Below are 16193 nucleotides of genomic sequence, written 5' to 3' on the forward strand. Positions count from 1 at the left end.
AAAGAAATAGACAAACCCGAAAACCATAGAAAACCAAAACCAGAACATACACTAAAACCCCAGAATACATAAACCAAACACCCCTTTAATATTACACACACAACCCGAACCATATGAAACAAATACCCTTCTGCCACGTCATGACCAAACTACAAAACAAATACTCCCTCTACTGGTCAGGATGTGACAGTACCCCCCCCCCCCCCCCCCCAAAGATGCAGACCCCGGATGCACCTCACACAAAAAAATACCCCAAAACAAACATAAATCCCCTAAACTAAAGGGAGGGAAGGAAGGGTGGCTGCCGTCAACGACGGCACCTGTGCAACACCCCCCCCAACCCACCTATACTGGGTTGGGGGGTATAGGTTCTGATCTACACCCACCCAGACTGTAGGCATACTCGCTTGGTTCCGGACTGTAGGCAGACTCACTCGGTTCCGGGCCGTAGGCAGACTCATTCGGTTCCGAGCTGTAGGCAGACTCACACAGTTCGGAGTTATAGTCAGACTCACACAGTTCGGAGTTATAGGTAGACTCACTCGGTTCCGGACCGCAGGCAGACTCACTCGGTTCCGGATCGCAGGCAGTCTCACTCGGTTCCGGATCGCATGCAGACTCACTCGGTTCCGGACTGCAGGCAGACTCACTCGGTTCCGGACCGCAGGCAGACTCACTCGGTTCCGGACCGCAGGCAGACTCACTCGGTTCCGGACTGCATGCAGACTCACTCGGTTCTGGACCGCAGGCAGACTCACTCGGTTCCGGACTGTAGACCCATTCACCCCTCTCCGAACTATGGGCCGTCTCACTCGGTTCTGCACATTGGGCCATCTCCCTTGGTTCCGAACTGTAGGCCGTCTTACTCGGTTCTGCACAGTGGGCCATCTCCCTTGGTTCCGAACTGTAGGCCGTCTTACTCGGTTCTGCACAGTGGGCCGTCTCCCTTGGTTCCAAACTGTAGGCCGTCTCACTCGGTTCCGGGCTTAACACTCTTACCGGATACTCATGACGGAGTACTGTTGTCGGATACTCTGGACGGGGCACTGTTGCCGAATACTCTGGACGGGGCACTGTTGCCGAATACTCTGGACGGGGCACTGTTGCTGAATACTCTGGACGGGGCATGGTCGTCGGATACTCTGGACGGGGCACTGTTGCCGAATACTCTGGACGGGGCACTGTTGCCGAATACTCTGGACGGGGCACTGTCGTCGGATACTCTGGACGGGGCACTGTTTCCGAATACTCTGGACGGGGAACTGTTTCCGAATACTCTGGACGGGGCACTGTTTCCGGACACTCTGGATGGGGCACTGTTTCCAGACACTCTGGACGGGGCACTGTTTCCGGACACTCGAGGCTGGGCTGACGCACTGGAAGCCTGATGCGTGGGACTGGTAGTGGAGGTACCAGCCTGGGGACACGCACCTCAGGGCTAGTGCGGGAAGCAGGAACCGGCCGAGTGGAACTGGTATTACGCACTGGAAGCCTGATGCGTGGTGCTGGAAGTGCCAGTTTGGGAACACGCACCTCATGGCTAGTGCGAGGAGCGGGAACAGACTGAGTAGGACTAGGCTGACTCTCTGGAAGCTTGATGCGTGGTTCTGATACTGGACGTGCCAGACTAGGGGTTCGCACTTCTGGGTCAGCACAAGAGGCAGGAACTGGAAATACTGGGCCATGGAGGCGCACAGGCGGTCTTGATCGCACCTCCTGCACAACCCGTCCTGGCTGGATGGAACTAGTAGCCCTGTACGAGCGGGGTGCTGGTACAGGGCGAACTGGGCTGTGCAGGGGCCTGATGGTTGCCGTGCGTAGAGCGGGTGTAGGGTAGCCTGGTCCTAGGAGGCGCACCGGTGACCAGACGCGCTGCACAGGCATCCACCTACCAGGCTGGATGCCCACTCTAGCACGACATCTGCGAGGGGCTGGAATAACTCGCACTGGACTGTGCGTGCATATGGGTGAGATCTTGCGCACTTCTTCAAAACTCGGCGCCCTCCACTCCATACGGTCCTCCATATAAACACGGGTAGCTGGCTTATGGCTCATCCTTTGCCCAGCCAAACTACCCGTGTGCCCCCCCCAAAACCCTAACCCAAATTATTGGGGGTACCTCTCGTGCTTCTCCCTCCTCGCGTACAAGGCCTCGTACCTACGCCTCTCCGCCTTGGCTGCCTCGATTTCTTCCCGTGGGCGACGGTATTCCCCAGCCTGGTGCCAAGGTCCAGCCCCATCCAGAATTTCCTCCCATGTCCATTTCTCCCGCCAGTCCATATCAAATTCCCTTTGCTCCTTACTCCGCTGCTTGGTCTTTTTCTGGTGGGTAGTTCTGTCACGGCCGTCGTTGTGTAGAGATGACCAAAACGCAGAGTGAATGTGGATGCTCATCTTTATATTTATTAAATGAAGAGAACACGAAAAAACAACAAAACAAAGAACGGCAGACGACAGTTTTACAGGCTATATGTAGCAGTGCAAAATACAACTACCCACAAAAACCCCAGGTGAAAACAAGCTCCTAATATATGACTCCCAATCAGGAACAACGACGTACAGCTGTTCCTGATCGGGAGCCACACAGACAACAAAGAAATAGACAAACCCAAAAACCATAGAAAACCAAAACCAGAACATACACTAAAACCCCGGAATACATAAACCAAACACCCCTTTAATATTACACACACAACCCGAACCATATGAAACAAATACCCTTCTGCCACGTCATGACCAAACTACAATACAAATATTCCCTCTACTGATCAGGACGTGACAGGTGGGTAGTATAGGGGGCTTTGGTGACAAATCGGATGGCACTGTGAAAGACTACATCCAGTTTGCTGAGTAGAGTGTTGGAGGCCATTTTGTAAATGACATCGCCGAAGTCACAGATCGGTAGGATGGTCAGTTTTACGAGGGAATATTTGGCAGCATGAGTGAAGGAGGCTTTGTTGCGAAATAGGAAGCCGATTCTAGATTTAATTTTGGATTGGAGATGCTTCATGTGAGCCTGGAAAGAGAGTTTACAGTCTAACCAGACACCTAGGTATTTGTAGTTGTCCACATATTCTAAGTCAGAACCGTCCAGAGTAGTGATGCTAGTCGGGCGGGAGGGTGCGGGCACCAATCGGTTGAACAGCATGCACTTAGTTTTACTAGCATTTAAAAGCAGTTTGAGGCCACGGAAGGAGTGTTGTATGGCATTGAAGCTCGTTTGGAGGTTTGTTTACACAGTGTCCAAAGAAGGGCCAGATGTATACAGAATGGTGGTGTCTGCGTAGAGGTGGATCAGAGAATCACCAGCAGCAAGAGCGACATCATTGATATATACAGAGAAAAGACTCAGCCTGAGAATTGAACCCTGTGGCACCCCCATAGAGACTGCCAGAGGTCCGGACAACAGGCCCTCCGATTTGACACACCGAACTCTATATGAAAAGTAGTTGGTGAACCAGGCGAGGCAGTCATTTGAGAAGCCAAGGCTATTGAGTCTGCCGATAAGAATGTGATGATTGACAGAGTCGAAAGCCTTGGCCAGGTCGATGAAGGAGGCTGCACAGTACCATATTTTATCGATGGCGGTTATGATAGCGTTTAGGACCTTGAGCGTGGCTGAGGTGCAACCACAACCAGCTTGGAAACCAGATTGCATAGTGGAGAAGGTACGGTGGGATTCGAAATGGTCGGTCATCTGTTTGTTAACTTAGCTTTCAAAGATTTTAGAAAGACAGGGCAGGATTGATATAGGTCTATAACAGTTTGGATCTAGAGTGTCTCCCCCTTTGAAGAGGGGGATGACCGCGGAAGTTTTCTAATCTTTGGGGATCTACGACGATACGAAAGAGAGGTTAAATAGGCTAGTAATAGGGGTTGCAACAATTTTGGCGGATCATTTTAGAAAGAGAAGGTCCAGATTGTCTAGCCCAGCTGATTTGTAGGGATTCAGATTTTGCAGCTCCTGCAAGTCAGTTAAGAACAAATTATTATTTATAATGACGGCCTACAAGAACAGTTTAATACCTGACCCGGACCAGGAGTTATCAGGAAACAACAACAGTTTAATATCTGACCAGGAGTTATCAGGAAACAACAACAGTTTAATATCTGACCAGGAGTTATCAGGAAACAACAACAGTTTAATATCTGACCAGGAGTTATCAGGAAACAACAACAGTTTAATGTGACCCTGACCAGGAGTTATCAGGAAATAACAACAGTTTAATATCTGACCAGGAGTTATCAGGAAACAACAACAGTTTAATATCTGACCAGGAGTTATCAGGAAACAACAACAGTTTAATATCTGACCAGGAGTTATCAGGAAACAACAACAGTTTAATGTGACCCTGACCAGGAGTTATCAGGAAATAACAACAGTTTAAAATCTGACCAGGAGTTATCAGGAAACAACAACAGTTTAATATCTGACCAGGAGTTATCAGGAAACAACAACAGTTTAATATCTGACCAGGAGTTATCAGGAAACAACAACAGTTTAATACCTGACCAGGAGTTATCAGGAAACAACAACAGTTTAATGTCTGACCAGGAGTTATCAGGAAACAACAACAGTTTAATATCTGACCAGGAGTTATCAGGAAACAACAACAGTTTAATGTCTGACCAGGAGTTATCAGGAAACAACAACAGTTTAATATCTGACCAGGAGTTATCAGGAAACAACAACAGTTTAATGTGACCCTGACCAGGAGTTATCAGGAAACAACAACAGTTTAATGTGACCCTGACCAGGAGTTATCAGTAAACAACAACAGTTTAATATCTGACCAGGAGTTATCAGGAAACAACAACAGTTTAATATCTGACCAGGAGTTATCAGGAAACAACAACAGTTTAATGTCTGACCAGGAGTTATCAGGAAACAACAACAGTTTAATGTGACCCTGACCAGGAGTTATCAGGAAACAACAACAGTTTAATGTCTGACCAGGAGTTATCAGGAAACAACAACAGTTTAATATCTGACCAGGAGTTATCAGGAAACAACAACAGTTTAATATCTGACCAGGAGTTATCAGGAAACAACAACAGTTTAATGTGACCAGGAGTTATCAGGAAACAACAACAGTTTAATGTGACCAGGAGTTATCAGGAAACAACAACAGTTTAATGTCTGACCAGGAGTTATCAGGAAACAACAACAGTTTAATGTGACCCTGACCAGGAGTTATCAGGAAACAACAACAATTGAATATCTGACCAGGAGTTATCAGGAAACAACAACAGTTTAATATCTGACCAGGAGTTATCAGGAAACAACAACAGTTTAATGTGACCCTGACCAGGAGTTATCAGGAAACAACAACAGTTTAATATCTGACCAGGAGTTATCAGGAAACAACAACAGTTTAATATCTGACCAGGAGTTATCAGGAAACAACAACAGTTTAATATCTGACCAGGAGTTATCAGGAAACAACAACAGTTTAATACCTGACCAGGAGTTATCAGGAAACAACAACAGTTTAATGTCTGACCAGGAGTTATCAGGAAACAACAACAGTTTAATACCTGACCAGGAGTTATCAGGAAACAACAACAGTTTAATATCTGACCAGGAGTTATCAGGAAACAACAACAGTTTAATATCTGACCAGGAGTTATCAGGAAACAACAACAGTTTAATGTCTGACCAGGAGTTATCAGGAAACAACAACAGTTTAATGTGACACTGACCAGGAGTTATCAGTAAACAACAATAGTTTAATATCTGACCAGGAGTTATCAGGAAACAACAACAGTTTAATATCTGACCAGGAGTTATCAGGAAACAACAACAGTTTAATGTCTGACCAGGAGTTATCAGGAAACAACAACAGTTTAATGTGACCCTGACCAGGAGTTATCAGGAAACAACAACAGTTTAATGTCTGACCAGGAGTTATTAGGAAACAACAACAGTTTAATATCTGACCAGGAGTTATCAGGAAACAACAACAGTTTAATGTGACCAGGAAAATCTGGAAACAACAACAGTTTAATGTGACCAGGAGTTATCAGAAAACAACAACAGTTTAATGTGACCCTTGACCAGGAGTTATCAGGAAACAACAACAGTTTAATGTGACCAGGAGTTATCAGGATACAACAACAGTTTAATATCTGACCAGGAGTTATAAGGAAAAAACAACAGTTTAATGTCTGACCCTAACCAGGAGTTATCAGGAAACAACAACAGTTTAATGTGACCAGGAGTTATCAGGAAACAACAACAGTTTAATATCTGACCAGGAGTTATCAGGAAACAAGAACAGTTTAATATCTGACCAAGAGTTATCAGGATACAACAACAGTTTAATATCTGACCAGGAGTTATCAGGAAACAACAACAGTTTAATGTCTGACCAGGAGTTATCAGGAAACAACAACAGTTTAATGCGACCCTGACCAGGAGTTATCAGGAAACAACAACAGTTTAATGTGACCAGGAGTTATCAGGATACAACAACAGTTTAATGTGACCAGGAGTTATCAGGAAACAACAACAGTTTAATATCTGACCAGGAGTTATCAGGATACAACAACAGTTTAATATCTGACCAGGAGTTATCAGGAAACAACAACAGTTTAATGTCTGACCAGGAGTTATCAGGAAACAACAACAGTTTAATGTCTGACCAGGAGTTATCAGGAAACAACAACAGTTTAATGTGACCAGGAGTTATCAGGAAACAACAACAGTTTAATGTCTGACCAGGAGTTATCAGGAAACAACAACAGTTTAATGTGACCCTGACCAGGAGTTGTCAGGAAACAACAACAGTTTAATATCTGACCAGGAGTTATCAGGAAACAACAACAGTTTAATACCTGACCAGGAGTTATCAGGAAACAACAACAGTTTAATACCTGACCAGGAGTTATCAGGAAACAACAACAGTTTAATGTCTGACCAGGAGTTATCAGGAAACAACAACAGTTTAATACCTGACCAGGAGTTATCAGGAAACAACAACAGTTTAATATCTGACCAGGAGTTATCAGGAAACAACAACAGTTTAATACCTGACCAGGAGTTATCAGGAAACAACAACAGTTTAATATCTGACCAGGAGTTATCAGGAAACAACAACAGTTTAATATCTGACCAGGAGTTATCAGGAAACAACAACAGTTTAATGTCTGACCAGGAGTTATCAGGAAACAACAACAGTTTAATGTGACCCTGACCAGGAGTTATCAGGAAACAACAACAGTTTAATATCTGACCAGGAGTTATCAGGAAACAACAACAGTTTAATATCTGACCAGGAGTTATCAGGAAACAACAACAGTTTAATATCTGACCAGGAGTTATCAGGAAACAACAACAGTTTAATGTCTGACCAGGAGTTATCAGGAAACAACAACAGTTTAATGTGACCCTGACCAGGAGTTATCAGGAAACAACAACAGTTTAATGTGACCCTGACCATGAGTTATCAGGAAACAACAACAGTTTAATGTGACCCTGACCAGGAGTTATCAGGAAACAAAAACAGTTTAATATCTGACCAGGAGTTATCAGGAAACAACAACAGTTTAATGTGACCCTGACCAGGAGTTATCAGGAAACAAAAACAGTTTAATATCTGACCAGGAGTTATCAGGAAACAACAACAGTTTAATGTGACCCTGACCAGGAGTTATCAGGAAACAACAACAGTTTAATGTGACCCTGACCAGGAGTTATCAGGAAACAACAACAGTTTAATGTCTGACCAGGAGTTATCAGGAAACAACAACAGTTTAATGTGACCAGGAGTTATCAGGAAACAACAACAGTTTAATGTGACCCTGACCAGGAGTTATCAGGATACAACAACAGTTTAATGTGACCAGGAGTTATCAGGAAACAACAACAGTTTAATATCTGACCAGGAGTTATCAGGAAACAACAACAGTTTCATATCTGACCAGGAGTTATCAGGAAACAACAACAGTTTAATGTGACCAGGAGTTATCAGGATACAACAACAGTTTAATATCTGACCAGGAGTTATCAGGAAACTACAACAGTTTAATGTGACCAGGAGTTATCAGGAAACAACAACAGTTTAATATCTGACCAGGAGTTATCAGGAAACAACAACAGTTTAATGTGACAAGGAGTTATCAGGAAACAACAACAGTTTAATGTGACCAGGAGTTATCAGGATACAACAACAGTTTAATGTGACCAGGAGTTATCTGGAAACAACAACAGTTTAATGTGACCCTGACCAGGAGTTATCAGGAAACAACAACAGTTTAATGTGACAAGGAGTTATCAGGAAACAACAACAGTTTAATGTGACCAGGAGTTATCAGGAAACAACAACAGTTTAATATCTGACCAGGAGTTATCAGGAAACAACAACAGTTTAATGTGACCTTAACTCTCCTGTCTCTAAACAGGACTCCATGACGTGCTGTTTGGAATGTGAGTATGGAGTCATACAGGCCATGTGTAAAATATACGTATGTAGAATGTGTGTATAAAACACTTGTGTGTGTGTATATAAATATAATGTGTGTATAATGTGTCTATAATATGTGTGTGTGTATATATATAAAATGTGTATATTACATGTGTATGTGTGTTTTTGTATATTTATATATATATATATATATATATATAATGTGGGTATCATGTGTATATAGTATATATATTATTTGTTTGTGTATATATATATATATAAAATGTGTGTATAATGTGTATATATATACATATATATACACACACATACTATATACACGATACCCACATTATATATATATATAATGTGGGTGAGGGAAAAAAGTGAGGGAAAAAAGTATTTGATCCCCTGCTGATTTTGTACGTTTGCCCACTGACAAAGAAATGATCAGTCTATAATTTTAATGGTAGATTTATTTGAACAGTGAGAGACAGAATAACAATAAAAAAATCCAGAAAAACGCATGTCAAAATGTTATAAGATTATTTGCATTTTAATGAGGGGTATATATATATATATATAATGTGGGTAGCATGTGTATATAGTATGTGTGTGTATATATATATATATATATATATATATATATATATATATATATATATATATATATAATGTGTATACAATAAGTGTATGTGTGTTTGTATGTATATATATATATATATATATATATATATATATATACATGTATATAATGTGGGTATCATGTGTGTGTATATATATATATATATATATAATGTGTGTATGATGTGTGCGTGTGTAGGCAGCACAGCCGGTCCAGGGAGAACATCAACCTGCCTGATGATGAGGTGATGGGAGGAGTTGACGGAGAGGGAGGAGTTACAGAACATTGCCCCTCCCCTAGCCCAGGTACCCTAATATCTCATTAACATAATGAGACGTAATCTCCCCCCAGGCCCATGTCATTAAAGTAGTAATATGTAGCAATCGCTCCGTGATTGGTTGCCACAATTCTATGTTTGTCTAATTTCAGTTTGAGACAAAACAAAACAAGTGTAGAATATTTACATTGTAGTCATTTAGCAGATGCTCTAATCCAGAGCATATCATTGTATACCCAAACTGTGAAATATATTTTCAATAACCTAAAATAATTTTTTAAGCTGGTGTATCAAACACAAACTAAGACAAAAACAAATTTAAGAAAAGGAAGCATATAGAGCACGTATAACAGATCTACCTCTTCTTAGACTTGCTTACAATGAGAATGTCAGATCTATAACTCACATTTCTATGTGAATTTTGGTCACGTCACCCAAAAAGTTATATACTGGATCTTTAACATGTTAATAAATCCAATCAGTTCTATGATGATAAATTAATCTTCTCTTCTCTAGGTCACGTCCATGTCCTCTCCTAGGGCTGGCTCCCCCCTCTCTGCCTCCCCCGTCTCCCCTCCTCTACCCGCTGAGGACAACGAACCTGTCAACGTCACCATCACCGTCATGGCAACGGGCTGAAGATCACACACACATCCATACATACTGGATAATGCTGCGTTCATAACAAGTGGGAAACTCGGCAAATACAATTTGTATTAAAAGTACAGCTATCATGCTCAAAAACATTAGTGTTCAAATACCATACTAATAGATTGTTTTTCATAAATAATGTTTTGCTGTTGCATTTAACTTCCAAAAATGCTGTTATCAAGGTAATTTCCTTAGTATGTGATGTCAGAGTTCAGCATGTGGGAGAAGTCGAAGCTCAGAGATGATAGACGAGTTTCCCACTAGTAATTACCAGTTGGAAGGGCGTGCAAGTGGATTTTTCCAAGTCATATGCTGGTATTTATGAATACAGGAGATGATGTGAATGCAGCCTAAGCACCTTCTGTTTGTTCTGCCTTCCAGGTTGAAATAAAGTACAGTTCTTATCACAACTTATTTTATTTGATACACAATAAGGGTTACACACCAACACACACCAACACGAGAGAGTCAGACAGAGTCAGACAGAGTCAGACAGAGTCAGACAGAGTCAGACAGAGTCAGACAGAGTCAGACAGACAGACAGACAGACAGACAGACAGACAGACAGACAGACAGACAGACAGACAGACAGACAGACAGACAGACAGACAGAGGTCTTTACCGAGAGCTATGTAAGTGTGCTGAGCTGTAGAGAAGTTGTGTTTGATTGATTGATGTAGGGGTCTGATTCTATGTGAAAATGTAGTTACTAGGGGGATGATAATTGTCTGCTGATTGAATATTGATGACAAAGGAGAAGAGACAGAGGAAGTGTTGCGATTTAGTGGTTGGTGCAGATCACTCCCCGGAGGGGAGTCAGGATTAGGGTGAGGGAGGGTGATAGGGGTTAGGTTAGGATGGGGACCCTAGTTAGGGTAATGGTGATGGTTAAGGTTAGGAGTGGGGTTTGGGGAGAGGTTAAGGTTAGGGTTTGGGTTAGGGGTAGGATTAAAACCCTGGTTAGGGTAATGGTAACGGTTAAGGTTATGAGTGGGGTTTGGAGAGAGGTTAAGGTTTGGGGTGAGGTTAGGGGTAGGATTAGAACCCTGGTTAGGGTAATGGTAAAGGTTAAGGTTAGGAGTGGGGTTTGGGGAGAGGTTAAGGTTAGGAGTAGGATTGAGGTTGAGATTAAAAGAGGTGGATGGTTTGATGTGGTCTGTGAGTATTGGATGAATGGGATGGAGGGCTGCCAATGTGTTGTTTTTAATGGTTCTTAAAAATCGTTTTGAATATCCTCTTCTTCTGAGTGCATTGAATAGTGTATTTATTGCATATTCCAGGTCTTGCTTGCAAGATGATATCCTGTAGAACCGTATGATTTGTGATTTTATTATTCCCTTAAATGTATGTTTAGGATGGTAACTGTGTTTATGGAGTAAAGCATGTGTGTCTGTTGGTTTGAAGTAGACTCTAGTGTGTAGTGTTTTCTGTGATTGATTGTTATTACTGAAAAACACTGTTGTGTCTAAGAAGTTGACTTCTTGCGGATGAATTGTGTATTTAACCTTAATTGATGAATGATGGCTGTTGAGAATGTTTATAAAGTCTGTGAATAATTGGATGTCGTGGGGCCAGGCTCCTATTATGTCGTCTAAAAACCGGTAATAAAAAGTGGGTTGATATGGACACTTGGCCAGTGCCTCTCTCTCCCATTCAGCCATGTATATGTTGGCGTAAGCAGGTGAGAATTTTTTACCATAGCTGTTCCCTCCACCTGCAGGTAATAGTGATCGTTGAATAAAAAGTCATTGCTAGTCAGGCTGATTTCTAATAGTTGTAATATTTCTTTGTCCGGTCTAGTGTTGTCTGGGTCTCTCTTAAAGATATTTCTAATTGCTTGTATTCCTGTTGCTGTATTTATATTAGTATACAGGCTATCAATATCTATGGTGAATATGTGTGTGTTGGAGGGAACAACTATGGGTCCAATCCTCTCCATGAAGTGATAATCACATCACTATTGCAGTCTGACACAATCGGTCTGCCAGGAGGAACTTCAAAGGGAATTGTCCATGTCCCTGGTTCCTTGTGTACTTTTAACAGTAAGTAGAATAGTCTAGGTCGTGGAGTATCTGTGCCGTAGAGAAAGTCCCGTTGTTTTGCTGTGATGTAGTGTTGGTCGTAGAGTCTTTTTATTATTGTCCTTAACTGTGTCTGTGTCTGTGGTTGTATACTATTTTCTATTGGTTTATAATGTTTGGTGTTTGATAGCTGTCTGTTGGCTTCATACATGTATTGATGTTTATCCAATATTACTATTTTTGAACCTTTATCTGCTGGTTTGATGATTATGTGTGAGTTATTTTTAAGTTGTTGTATTGCCTGTCTTTCTACGTGTGTGAGGTTATCCTCCCTATCCGTGTGAATCTGGTGGTTGTGAAGTGTGTTCTTGTCTATTCTGATTAGTCTCCTGATTCTACCATCTATCTGGGAAGTTTTAGGTTCCCAGGTAGATGGTAAGGTAAATGGTTGGTGGTTGTCGTCTGTGTTATAGTCAAAGTAGTCCAACAGTTTAAGTCTTCTATGATATTTGTGAGTGTCCCTTTGAAGTTCCTCCCAATCAAATTTGTTTGGGCGAGGGATGAATGTCAGCCCTCTCTCCAGGAGCTTTACCTGTGCTGCTGTGGGTATGAAGGATTTGGAAAGATTCATAATATTAGATGTTGACTGGTCCGCTGCTCCCCTTGGTGGAGGATCTGCACCGGTTATTAGGGAAGGAGAGAGATTGAAAGAAAGATTATTTCTATCCAGACTGTGGCTTGTGGTTAATGTAAATTTAACTGTAAATTTAACTGTCTGCACCAGTGTTGAAAGATGAGGTCTGCTGTGGTGGATGTCCAGTGTATGAGATCTGTTGTTGTGTGAAATGTATCTTGTGGAATCTCTAATAGGGTTGGGAAGTTAGTGGTAATGTAGGCATTGATGAGCTTAAGGTTTCTCTTCTGCTGTGAAGTAAGAAGAGGTGAATGGCTGATGACAGGAATGTATATTGTTGCGTTTGGAAATGTTTTCTTTGCCTCCTTGTGCATACCTGACAACTGTTTTAATGATGTTTGGAATGGGTCGTGATCCTTGTTGTTCAAACCCACCGAGATAACAACAGTCGCCGTGTCTGTATGTATGGGGGTTTTCTCCACTACCTTTGTGAAATGATAGAATGTTGCCCCTGGATAACTGTCTACTTGGATGTTGGGGTTATTGAATGGTGGGATCCGGTTGAGGTTTGAGTCTCCTATGATGAGTGTTGGTGTGTGTCCTTCAATGTTCCAATCTGTCACCTTATAATTTGGCCTAGCTTTGTGATAGAAGGGTTTTTGGGGAGGGTGTGTGGGTTTGGGCTGTGGTTGGGGTTGAAGATGGGGTTGTGGTGGGGATGATGGTGGGTATTTTGAGGCGCCAGTCGTACAGGGGTCCTGGACAGGCAGAGGCACAACGATATTAGTTGTTTGTGGGGGTTCGGATTTGGGAGCTTTGGGGTGTTGCCCATTGTCTTGCCCTTTGATCATCATCATACTCCCCTTGAATTGCCCTTTCCTTGTCTGTACCCCTTGCCTGGCGCCTCCTATGGGTGAAAGAGGAGCAGATGTAATTATGTCTCTTAATAGTATTGATACATTACCCTGTACTCTTTTGGAGTTTGTGTTTTGTTTAGTGGGTGTGACTGTAGGTGTACTGGTTTCTGTTTGACTGTTGACTGTGTGGTGAACCTGGGCTATGATAGGAGTGGCTGCTTTGGGAGTAGGGGGACCCACTGGACTTTTCCATTTCTCCTCTTCAGTTGTAGGGGTTGCTATTTTTACCTCTCCTTTTTGATTGGAAAGGGAAGAATCAGTGAAAGTGGATGTTGAGGGTAGGGAGTGGAGATGTGTTTTTGAAAGAGTCTGTATGCGAAGGTTATAGGTTTCACTCAGGGTCAGTTGTTTTCCCAGTGATAGTGTCCGTAGGTATGATGGTTGTCTTTTTGGCAGGGGGCGAGGCTTTGATAAAGGTGGACATTCCTCTGTTGAGGAGAGAGGGGGCACTGAGGTTGGAATTGGTATCGTTGGTGGGGAAATTTGTAGTGGGGTGTGTTCTATTGCTGGAAGTGTATGTGGTTGGTCTCGTGTTGTGTTTGTCCGTATAGTTGTTAGTTGGGGAGAGGAAGAGGCCTGAGGGAGTTCCAAGATGGTTTCCACTCTAGTGATGGTGGTGGGTGTCAGTTTATGTTTGTACCCCTTATGTGCCCAGCCTATTGCGATTGTCAGTGCCAAAGTGTTGGGTGTATTTATTTGTTGTTTAATGGTGTGGGTGACTGACTGGTAATGTGTCTGTAGTATGTACATGTTGTTTTGCATCCACTGGTGTGTGTTCTGTGATCATTTTATTGTGGTGGAGTCTGTGGGTGAAGATGGTTTAATAAAGTTGGTGACACGATGCACCTGTCTCATCATACCAGTAGGGAATGCATGATTTTTAAGTGCCTTCTCCACCACCTCCATGTGGTGGGTTGCCTGTATTAATTTAAAATATAGTTTGGCAGTCTGCCCTGTCCCCTCATCTGGGGGTTCGTATGGGCCAGGCTGTCTGTATGCGTGGGGTTGAGTTTGGGGTTGTGATGGTATCCTATAATGTGGCTTGGTCGTCAAATTCATTAGTGACTGCATTGTTACTGCACCATGAGGCTAAACTAACTAAATACTACGCTTCTTAGTTAATACAATAAAACCAGGGTGTTCTCAGTCGAGGAGAACCGGACAGTGTAAATCAAAAAAGCAGGGTAATACTATATTTAGAATAGAAGATGTGAAGGGTTAGGGTTAGGGTAAGGGTTAGGGTTAGGGTTAGGGTTAGAGGGTTAGAGGGTTAGGGTTAGGGTTAGGTTAGGGGTTAGGGTTAGGGGTTAGGGGTTAGGGTTAGGGTTAGGGTTAGGGTTAGGGTTAGGGTTTTGGGTTAGGGTTAGGGTTAGGGTTAGGGTTTTGGGTTAGGGTTAGGGTTAGGGTTAGGGTTTTGGGTTAGGGTTAGGGTTAGGGTTAGGGTTAGGGGTTAGGGTTAGGGTTAGGGGTTAGGGTTAGGGTTAGGGTTAGGTTGTTGTTTGGCGGAGCAAACAAAGAGACATACACGCACGCAGGAAGGCAGGAGAGAGAAGCTATGAACGGCAGACTATGCCGTGATTGTGGGCTTTGTTCCAAGCGGAATATCGTGCGGATAGACCGACATTTCAAGTCTGTCCATGCACTTAAGCCTGCTACTATAGAATGGAAGCGTGCTATGCAATCTAGCCGGCGTTCAACTGAGAGACAGCAGCCCGAATCATGGCAGCCTAACAACGGTGTTGCACCGCGGCTGGAGCCCTGGGAGAACCCTGGATATTTGCAGTGTGTTGAAAGTGAGTTGTCCGTGGAGCTGCAGCTGGTAGACGAGGGTGAGCAGTCCGCGGTGGTGGATCAGCAGCTGCGGGACGAGAGTGAGCAGGCGGCGGCGACTGCGCCGGTGCAGTCAACCAGTCAGATCGGTGGTGAACCATGCTCGGAACCGAGGGAGCAAGGCTGCGTCATGGTGACTTCCACGGAGAGCGAGAGTGATGAAGGCGGCGGTGTGTCGTCCAGAATTGAAGGTTGGAGGAATGTAATTTTGACTGAATATGAACACTTTGCTATGGGTAAAAACCCTTCAGTTAAACGGATTGACAATAGTCGCACCAGTCTAGCCCGAGTACGACAATTCCTCCGCTATATGTCAGAGGGCAAGGCCGATGAAGGACTGTGTTCTCTGGATAACTACAGACGTGTGTCTGAGTGGTATGGTCAATGTGAAGACCGTTGTTTGGCACCATCCATGTTAAAAATGTATCGAGCCGATGTTCGAAGTTTCCTGAATTATCTTATTCAGTTCCGGCCAAAAGGTCTGCAGGCTAAAGCCAGTGGAATTCGAAAGGTGTTACTCTGCTTGGCAAAGATGGACAGGGATTCGCGGCAGAGCCAGGCAACACACAGGGCAAAATTCCGCAAACGCTGCAGGGACGAGGTGCTCAGCGCTGCAGAGTTAAGCCGGTTTGTTGAGCTAAGTAATCAAGCTATTCCTTCGGTTCTCAGTAGGCTGGAGGACCGAGCCACCTGCGCTGACAGACGTAGGTTTGCGGCTCTCATGTCCAGCCGGTTGGCCATCTTTAATGGCACTCGACGATCCCCAGTCACCATCTTCAGTGAGAGGGAATTTAATGAAGTAACCCCGGAAAGTGGGGGTTATCAGATGTGCATTT

At 43.4% G+C, this 16193-nt stretch overlaps 1 protein-coding gene across 1 annotated transcript in view; it reads left to right on the forward strand.

Annotated features, from left to right (window-relative positions):
- The window catches only part of LOC115204712 (V-set and immunoglobulin domain-containing protein 10-like 2), a 48893-nt gene extending 38479 nt beyond the window's left edge, over positions 1-10414 (forward strand). The window contains exons 8-10 of the mRNA XM_029770440.1: positions 8404-8428; positions 9226-9332; positions 9821-10414. Coding sequence (XP_029626300.1) covers positions 8404-8428; positions 9226-9332; positions 9821-9843 — 155 coding nt within the window. The 3' untranslated portion in view covers positions 9844-10414. The remainder of the gene's footprint in view (positions 1-8403; positions 8429-9225; positions 9333-9820) is intronic.
- Positions 10415-16193: the final 5779 nt, after the last annotated feature.

This window comes from Salmo trutta, chromosome 12 (genome assembly GCF_901001165.1).
Source record: "Salmo trutta chromosome 12, fSalTru1.1, whole genome shotgun sequence".
In the NCBI taxonomy this organism is placed as follows: domain Eukaryota; kingdom Metazoa; phylum Chordata; class Actinopteri; order Salmoniformes; family Salmonidae; genus Salmo; species Salmo trutta.